Source organism: Heterodontus francisci, unplaced genomic scaffold (assembly GCF_036365525.1).
Source record: "Heterodontus francisci isolate sHetFra1 unplaced genomic scaffold, sHetFra1.hap1 HAP1_SCAFFOLD_188, whole genome shotgun sequence".
Taxonomy (NCBI): Eukaryota; Metazoa; Chordata; class Chondrichthyes; order Heterodontiformes; family Heterodontidae; genus Heterodontus; species Heterodontus francisci.
Window position 1 is genome coordinate 1,576,466 of NW_027140635.1, and position 9,908 is coordinate 1,586,373.

At 43.3% G+C, this 9,908-nt stretch overlaps 1 protein-coding gene across 1 annotated transcript; it reads right to left on the reverse strand.

Moving 5' to 3' along the window:
* Positions 1-7,511: 7,511 nt before the first annotated feature.
* Positions 7,512-9,566, reverse strand: LOC137360365 (probable G-protein coupled receptor 139). The gene is made up of 2 exons (XM_068025828.1): positions 9,551-9,566; positions 7,512-8,407 (listed from the first exon to the last, which is right to left on the reverse strand). The coding sequence occupies exons 1-2, from the start codon at positions 9,564-9,566 to the stop codon at positions 7,512-7,514; spliced, it is 912 nt and encodes a 303-aa protein (XP_067881929.1).
* Between the last annotated feature and the right edge of the window lie 342 nt (positions 9,567-9,908).

The window sequence follows — 9,908 nt, forward strand, 5'->3', positions numbered from 1 at the left end:
TTTTTGCGGTATGGCCGTTTTGTCTGCAATTGTGATAGACTCCTGTAAATTGAGAGGGGGAGGGAGGTGCTTAAGGAAAAGTACTTGCACCTTCAACAGCATTGACTGTTTTTTTAGATTGGACCTGTTGTTTACCAAATGTCCAAGCTTGCACTGTTGAGTAGACAAATTCAGTCCAGCCTATCCCATGACAGAGAGAGAGAGGACATATCGTTAGGCAGACAAAATACTGATTAAGAATTATTTTTGTTTTAAAGTGAACCTCATCTCTACCATTGTCATCCACAACATTGGGTCTACCCGGCAATATTTTGTGCATTGTGTAAAGCTTTTGACTATATTAGGTCAGTGACTCCGTTACGCCCTCAACTGTCTGTTGTAATTTCTTAACCATTTCTATAGAATCAATGTACAATTGCTCCTGCAAATTTTGATCATATTAGCTGTGGCAGTGTGTCTGTCATGTACAGTAAAGGGAAGATCACTTTTGATCTTTGAGTCAAGGGCAGCAAGAAGGACACGCTGCACAGCTGCTTCCTCAAATTAGTGTGACATGGTCTCCAATAGTCGTAATGCATCGTGAAGTCAATGGGATAGTCAGGAGGCTGAAAAGGTCCTAATGCGTTAACACAGGCCCGGTGTTTGACAGGGGCAAAGACAATTGTCTGCATTGAGATTGTGACATATTCCCTTGGCGATCTATGAATCGGGACTCGATCACAACATTATAATAAAAGCAAAATACTGCAGATGCTGGAAATCTGAAATAATAACAGAAAATTCTGGAAGTACCCAGCAGGTCTGGCAGCATCTGTAGAGAAATAAGCAGAGCAAAAGTTTCAGGTGGGTGACCTTTCATCTGATGAGAGCAGAGCCGAAAGCTTGTGGTCAGTTTAAAAGGCCTTGAAGTTCCTAAATGTAAAGTTGATAATCACTCTGATCCGCCTCACGATGAGGCGGTGCATTGCTTCCCACACGGCGCTAGTGTTATCATCCAATAGCTGATTTAGTATGGAACTCTGTTGTGTAACCGACCAGAGTTGTCGACTTATCTTGTCTAGAGATTGAAGTTCACTTCCAGCCTGGACCCGCTGTGACATATTGTTGATGAATGTTGGTGCATTTTGAGCTTCCAGTTCCTGAACGTGTTTAGTTCAAATTTAGATTTCCTCATCTTTTTGTTTAATTATTTCAATTAAGTATTGATTTTTCTCGTTTACAATTTCATCATTCTTCTGCAGTGCAAGAACAGCAGCATAACTCAATAAATTGATAGCTAACTAAGTAAATAATCAGCTATCAAGTTCTTCTGATCAGCGCATTTCTGAATAAATGCGGGAACGTCCTCAAACGGTACCCGGCCATTTGAGCCAAGCATTGTGACGGCAGGAAGTATACTTCCTCTGTCGGACAAGTCATTTCCATTTTTTCGTGAAACAACCAAAGTACTGTTTTTTCCTGATTTCTAACTCCTGACAGTAACAATATGAAGGCTCCTACATGTAAACCACAGGCTGGCAGATCAAAGATCGATGCCACACTTTACTGACTTTCCCGCCCCCTGGTACACAGGTTGAACAGGCAAATCGACCCAAGGTCTCCAAAAAATTCAAAGCCTGTTGTCTGTTCTACTCCAGCCATTGCCCCATTTGGGTGCCAATTTGTAAAGATGCTTATAGACTGGACAGTGACCCAAACACAGGTAAGACAACAAACACGATGGATCAGGTAATAATTCAGTATTTAACAGAGGCGGAGATGAACAGAAATCTTCGGTTCTGGCTTCCCGAGTTGTTGTCGTGCAGGTGATGCATATATTGTCCCCGTGTTCTTGCTTCTTCTCTGTTGCTTCAAATTATGCTCCCAATGTCTCTCAGCGTCCTCCTTTTATCCAGCTTTTCGAGTCTTTTTCATACCGTATTTGGTCATGTTTCAACATTACCTTGTCTCTTCTTTGATTAGTTTAAGCAATCATTAGATTGGCCAGGTGTGACCTCACCTACCACATGTTGTCTCATTCTTGATCAGTTTAACAATTGCTATTTCAAAGCCAACTTCTGATTACTTTGCGAATTCCAATCCTCTTCGCGTGCTGAATACCATGAATAATTACTTTTCATATGATTTGAGGCACGTTACCGGTGGTACTTTGCAAACTAGCCTTAGCATAAAAGATCACCATAATCATAAAACAAAATCATAACGAAAAAAAAAACCAGCAAAACCCACAGAGGGATCCTGCACAGCGGATATCTGAGATCACTTATAAACCACTCCTTCCCCCTCCGATCAGGAGCAGAGGGATCCTACACTGGGGGTATATGTGATCACTTGTAAAGCACCGCTTCTCCCTTTAATCAGGGGCAGAGGGATTGTTGCAAAAGACACTTTAGGGATGAGTGGCCATAACATAATAGAATTTTACATTATGTTTGAAAGTGAGGTCGTTCAATCGAAAGACAGAGTGTTAAATTTAAACAGAAGAAATTATGAAGGCATGAAAGACAAATTAGCTGAGGTAGACTGGGAAAATGTATTGAAAGGTACAACAGGACATAGGTAATGGCTATTATTTAAGGAAGCATCACATCGTTCACAGCAACTATAAATTACTTCAAGGCAGAGAAACATAAAATTAAAATTAAAGGCAGTCAACCGTGGATAACAAAGAATTTTATAAGATTAAAAGAAAACGGTCTATGAAGTTGCCAGGAATAGTAGGAAACTTGAAGACTGGGAGGATTTTAGAATCAAATGTGGATATAAGCTAGAAAAAATAACATAACACCGACTGTATAAGCTTCTATTGGTACGCAAAAAGGAAACATTTGGCTCAGACAAACGTGGATTCATTGCAGGCAGAGTCTGGATAATTTATAGTAGTGAATCGAGAAATGACAGGGAAGCTAAATGATTACGTTGTCTCCGTTTTCACTGAGGAAGATACAGCAAATCTCCCAGAATTCGAGATCCAAGGGATTTGGGGAATGAAGAATTGAGAAAATTAGTATTAGTAAGAAGGTTGAAATGGAGAAATTAATGGGCTGGAGGTTAATAATTCCCCAGGGCCTGATATTCTACATCGCAGAGTGTTGAAATAGGTAGCGATGGAGACAGTGGGTGCATCGATGATCATCTTCCAAAATTCTATCGACTGTGGGACGGTTCCTGCAGATTGGAAGGTCGCAAATGTGACCCCACTATTTGGGCATAGTCAAATGGATTTATGAATGTGAAATCATGTTTCACGAAACTGTTGGAGCTTTTTGAGGATGTCACTACAGAATTGATAAAGGGGTGTCGGTGGACGCGGTATATTTGGATTTTCAGAATGCTTTTGATAAAGTCCCCCACAGGAGGTTGGCCTGCAAAATTCAAGTGCGTGGGATAGGAGATAATATACTAGCATGGATTAAGGATTGGGTAATAGGCAAAAAACAGAGAGCAGGAATAAACGGGTCATTCTTGTGTTGACAGGCTGTGATTAGTTGGGTACCGCAGGAATCAGAGTTCGGCGTCCAGCTGTTTGCAATATATTTCGATGATTTGGATGTGGGATCCAAATGTGGTATTCTCAAGTTCGCAGGTAAAGGTGGGAATGTGTGTTGTGAGAAAGATTCAAAGTGGCTCCAAAGGGACTTGGACAGACTTAGTGAGTGGGTAAGAACATGGCAGTTGAAATATAATGTGGAAAAATGTGAGGTTATCCACTTTGGTTGGTGGAATAGATGTGCAGAATATTTATTAAATGGTAAGAGATTAGAAAGTGTAGATGTACAAAGGGAGCCGGGTGAGTTGTTCAATAAGTCAGAATGGTAACATGCAGGTATGTTAGCCTTTATCACAAGAGGATTTGCGTGCCAGAGTAGTGAAGACTTGCTTTGATTGTTTCGATCCTTGGTGAGACCGCACCTGGAGTACTGTATGCAGTTCTGGTCACCTTACTTTCGGAAGCATATTATTGTCATAGAGGGAGTGCAATGAAGATTTACCAGACTTGTTCCCGGGATGGCTGGACTGTCCTATGAAGAGAGACTGGGGAAACTGGGCCTGTATTCTCTAGAGTTTTGTGGAATGACAGGTGATGTCAGTGAAGCCAGCAAAATAGTTAAAGGGAGGGAGAGGAGAGATACAATTAAATTGCTTTCCCTGGAGAGGGAGTCCAGAACCAGAATCACATAATTGTTACAGCACAGAAGGAGGCCATTCGGCCCATCGTGTTCGCACTGGCTCTCTGAAAGAGACATTTGCTCAGTCCCATTCCCCTGCTGTATGCCCAGCGGGCACAATAACAAAATAAGGGGGAAGCCACTGAGGATAGAGATGAGGAGAAATTCAGAAGGTTGTGCATTTTTGCAGTTCTCGACCCCAGAGGGCTGTGGAAGCTTAGTTCTTAAGTGTGATTTAGATTGTCACAGAATTGACACAGTGCAGAAGGAAGCCATTCGTGTCTGCACTGGCTCTCTGGAAGATAAATTCCCCCAAACCTATCCCCCCGCCTTCTTCCCATATCCATGCAGATGCTTCCTTTTCATGGAACTGTCTAGTTCACTTTTGAATGTTTCAGGTGAACCTGCCCCCCCACCACACGCTCAGACAGTACATTCCATGTTTAAAGCAGAGTTTGATAGATTTCTAAATACCAATGAAATAAAGGGGTATGAGGATAGCGTGGGAAAAAGGCATTGAAGTGGATGATCAGCCATGATCGTATTGAATGGTGAAGCAAGCTCGATGGGTTGAATGGCCTCCTCCTGTTCCAATGTTTCTATGTTCCTATGTTCCTTTGTTCCTCTGCCTTTTATCACCTTTCAGTGAAAATGTTAATTGCTCAATATGAACATATTGCTCAAAGAAATTACCGGCTCTATAAAGTCTGTCCTTGGTTAAGTGATGTGCATGGCAACCATTTTAAAATGAGAGCTATCCACGTGGTTATTTTATGTGATATCTGTCTGTGGCAGTTATTTTAACTGACATGCAGTGCAACTATTTTAAGTGATTGCACACTGCGACCATGTTAAGTGATATGCACTGCGGACATTTTAAGTGATTATATATGGAAAACATTTTAAGTGTTCTGCACTGCGGTCATTGAAAGTGATTTGCAGTGCGACCATTTTAAGTGACAGGCAGTGTGATAATTTTTGGTGATATGCAGTGCAGCCATTTTAGTGATATGCAATGTGACCATTTTAAGTGATGTACTGCGCAGCCATTGTAACTGCATGGCATTGCGTCCAATTTAAGTGATATGCAGTGCGACAATATTAAGCAATATGCAGTGTGACCACGTTAATTGACATGCAATGGGATCATTTTAAGTGATATGTACCGTGACCATTTAAAGTGATATGCTGCACAAACATTTTATTTGATTTTCGGTGTGACAATTTTAAAGGATATGGAGTGCAATCGTTGTGAGTGATTTGTACTGGGGCGATTTTAAGTGAGATGCAGTGCGACACTTTTGAATTATAAAAGCAAAATACTGCGGATGCTGGAAATCTGAAACAAAAACAAGAAATGCTGGATTCACTCAGCAGGCCTGGCAGCATCTGTGGAAAGAGAAGCAGAGTTAACGTTTCGGGTCAGTGACCCTTCTTCGGAAGGGTGTTCCGAAGAAGGGTCACTGACCCGAAATTTTAACTCTGCTTCTCTTTCCACAGATGCTGCCAGACCTGCTGAGTGAATCCAGCATTACTTGTTTTTGTTCCTTTTAAATTATATGCGCATTGGCTATTTTAAGTGATATACAGTGCTACAATGTTAAGTGATATTTCAAGTTTAATAAAGGTGTTTTATTTTTGAAGACTTCATAGTCAAACTGAAGAAACGTTGGACCAGTTTTTTTCAATCAAAAGGGAGCTGAAATAACTGGTTTGGCTACAATGTTTACTGGTTGTTACATGACTCAAGTTAAAAATAGAACAGAAACCCTTACAACACGGGAAGTTGTGGGCAGAGAAGTGACAGGCACCTCATATAGGACAAGCCTGGAGCAGCAGCGGGCGCCTGAAAGGACAGAAAAACTCAACTTTTCGTTGTAGAGTCAGTGTGGTTTACCTTCTGGAATGAGAAAAGGTTAGCCTGTCGCTGAAGAAGTGTCAATGAAGGAGAGAAGATGTCAACCCTGCTTGTTTTCTCGCAACCCACTAAGAGACACGGAGAAGTCCACTGCGGCAATTCATGTCGTCTCCCATCTTTGAAAAATAGCCATCCGACCTACTTCTCAATGCCACCTGAGAAGAACTGTTCTGAACGATCCCAGTGACTCATCTATGTGTACTCAGAAGTTAGTCTGTATGCCAGTATTCGAACACAATACAGCTATCTCATCTCCTGTTTTCATCAGAAATGATCAAATATTCAATCCAAATGTTTTGTCTGTAACAGAGATATGAATGGCAAAAAAAAAAAAACTTTTTTATTTTTGCAGTTAGCCAGTTTATGGACGTGTGTGCTTGTATGAGTGTGAGGGGCTAAGGTTAAAAAGAGGCTTTAAAATTTCAATCTGTGTGATTATGCTTTACATCATTACTGGTTAAGGCATATTTTTTAATAAACTGCTAATGTTGTTGAAAGTTAAAGAAAACTGACCAGAGTGTTCTATTCTGAGGAAAATAGAGGATAAGATTGACAAAGTGGGAACATTTAAAATATATGCTGTGACCTGTGGAGAAGTGGGACGAGAATAAACAGTTCGGTCCTCCCGCCTTTATTATAACACAGGTCAGAGGCTGATAATTCTGTGGCGAGTCACTCACCTCCTGTCACCCCAATGCCTGTCCACCATCTATAAGGCACAAGTCAGGAGTGTGATGGAATACTCTCCACTTGCCTGGATGGGTGCAGCTCCAACAGCACTCAAGAAGCTCGACACCATCCAGGACAAAGCAGCCCAATTAATTGGCACCCCATCGACAAACATTCACTCCCTCCACCACCGACGCACAGTGGCAGCAGTGTGTACCATCTACAAGATGCACTGCAGTAATTCACCAAGGCTCCATAGACAGCATCTTACAAACCCGCAAGCACAACCATTTGGAAGGACAAGGACACAAGAAGCACGGACGCACTACAATCAGCAAGTTCCTCTCGAAGCCACTAAGCATCCTGACTTGGAACTATATCGCTGTTCCTTCACTGTCGTTGCGTCAAACCCTGGAATGCCCTTCAAAAGAATACTGTGTCTGGACCTGCCCCACATGGAATGCAGCTTCTAACAGCACTGTTATATTAGCAACACCACAAGGACTGCAGCCGTCATGTTGAAAGCTCACCCCCACCTTCACAAGAGCAATTAGGGATGGGCAGTAAATACCACCCTGCTCTGTCACCAAAGCGACAGGCCTCGTCCGTGGTCTGCCACCATAGCAACAGGACGCCCCATCGTACTGTCACCACAGTGACAGGCCCTGCTCCATGTACTGTCACCATAACGACAAGCCACCTCTCCTGGCTGCTGGAAATAGTTAGTTAGTGATTTAGTTTCTCTCATCAATGAATTAATTCAACAACTGGGTAAAGGGATATTTCAGCACATTCTTCAACTGCTCTCTGAACTGCGTCTGGGTCACGGCATAAATCGCAGTGTTGGTGCAGCAACTCAGGAGCTGCAGCATGAAGCCCAATTCCTGCAGAAAACGAGGTGGACTTGCAGACAAAGACACCGACGTCAAATTCCACACCCGTGTCCATATGGAAAGCACCATTAACGCTGTCCACAACAGAATGAAATTGGCCGAGATAACTAGCAGTAAAATAATGGACTTCCTTCGGCTCTCCATCTGTGCGTCTCGGCGAGTCTCCCCAGTGCTGTGAGCCCGGAGTCTGCTGCGTGCTCTGCTGCTCACTAAAATGTGTCTGACGGTGAGAGCATTGAGCAGCAGAATCACCACAAATGGGAGCCCCGGGGTTAGAATGTGATGGAGGAATTCGATTGTAACCCAGACACGAGATATCTGAACATCCCTTGTTACAAAACAAAACCAGGGTTGGTTCCCCAGCCAATACCGATCTGATAACATAAAATACCAGAAGATGTTCTTTAAACTGCTCAGCACAGTCACTGTTCCCAGAGCCACAGCAGCAGTTTTCTCGCTGCAATATTTGCATTTCAGCTTCTGGCAACAAATAGCTACAAATCGATCAAAGGTGAAAGTGACAGTGAACCAGACAGAACAGTCTGTGGCTGCGTAAAGCAGGACAGCGTGGCTATTACACACAGGGATGTAATACAGGAACCGAAACTGTTTCCAATAAACAATGGGAATGTGTCTCAATATCAGGTCCAGGATAATGACCAGTAGATCCGCCGCTGACATGGCCACCAGGTAGCGAGTGACACATTTGGAGAGACCGCACTTCCTCTGAGACAGGACCCCAATCGTCAGCAAGTTAACTGTGAGGAAGGGAAATAAACAGAGAAATTATACATCAGGCTGGAGCAAAGTTACCAGTTTGATTGAGAACATTTTGAGATTTACAAATATGTCACTGCATCCAATGATATGCTGAAATGATTGGACCTGAAATAACAAACGGGAAGGTCTGCGATACGATGGAAGACAGGGGAGGTGAAATGACTAAAGGGTGTTATTGAAATTATTAAACTCAATGTTAATCATAATCCTACCCTCCCTCCTTTCCTTTTATGGTATAAAAACAGTTCCGCCTCTCATCTCTCCCAGGTCTGATCTGAAACATTAAATCTGTTTCTCTCTCCTCAGATGCTGCCTGACCTGCTGAATATGTCCAGAATTTTCTGTTTTTATTTCAGATTTTCAGCATCTGCAGCACTTTGCTCCTGAATCGAAAGTTAAATGTTGAACTGACTGAGAGATTCCCTCACCTCTGACAAGCAGCACAGAATTCAATTATTTTAAAACAATGATACGGAATTAGACCACAAAAAAATCAATGAAACAAATAATCTCAATCCTCACTAAATTAACTATAAATAAGGGAAATAATCAGAAAATTATAGATCAGGTTGGATGTAAAATACAACAGGTTGAAGGAGTTTGGATTGACATTTATACACGTGTTACCATATTCGGTGTGTCTCTAATTATTGGACGAGTGACACGGATTTCAGCTCAGTAGCATTGGCAACGCCACCGGGAGTAATGGAACTACTAATACTACATCAGGCCTGGGTGCAGGACCATCGCTTGAGCTCTAAAACCAATGTGAGTGTAGCAAGGACACCCAGGGCCAGTCAGCTAGTAGGAGCCACTGCCGTTCATACAACAGGCTTGAGACCAGGACCATGACAAGAGACCTGGACCCCTGCTAAGTGTACCGAGGAGACCGAGGCAACTGGGGAGTAGGGCCACTGTCAGTACTATACCAGACCTGGTGCTACGACACTTCCGAGACAGCCTGGACCTCAGGTGTTTGTACGGGGCTGCTGGGGCCAGTCGTACACTATGCACACTGCCATTTATGCAACAGGACCATTACTGGAGACCCAGGACCTCAGATAGGTGTTATTGCTGTGGCCAATAAGCCAGTGGGGGTCACTGCACCTAATACGCCATACCTGCAAGGAAGTTCATCACTGGAGCCTGGGACACTAGTTAAGTGTATCGAAGACACTGTGCCAGTCAGCTAGTGGTGTTCACTGCCAGTAATACATCCGGCCTGGGACCATCGCTGAAGTCCCCAACACGAATTAAGCGTGGCGGGGTTGCCGTGTAAAGTTAGAGAATGGGCGGCAGTGGGGGTCCTACACGAAGCCGGAGACAGGGATCATCACTCGAGCACTGGGCCCCAGGTAAGTGTGGTGAGAACTCCGGGACCAGTTGACCAGAGTCGGGGCCACTGCCAGTGATACACAGCCCTGGGACCAGGGCAATTGCTGGAGCCCAGTCTCCAGGAAATTGTTTTGAGGTATCGAG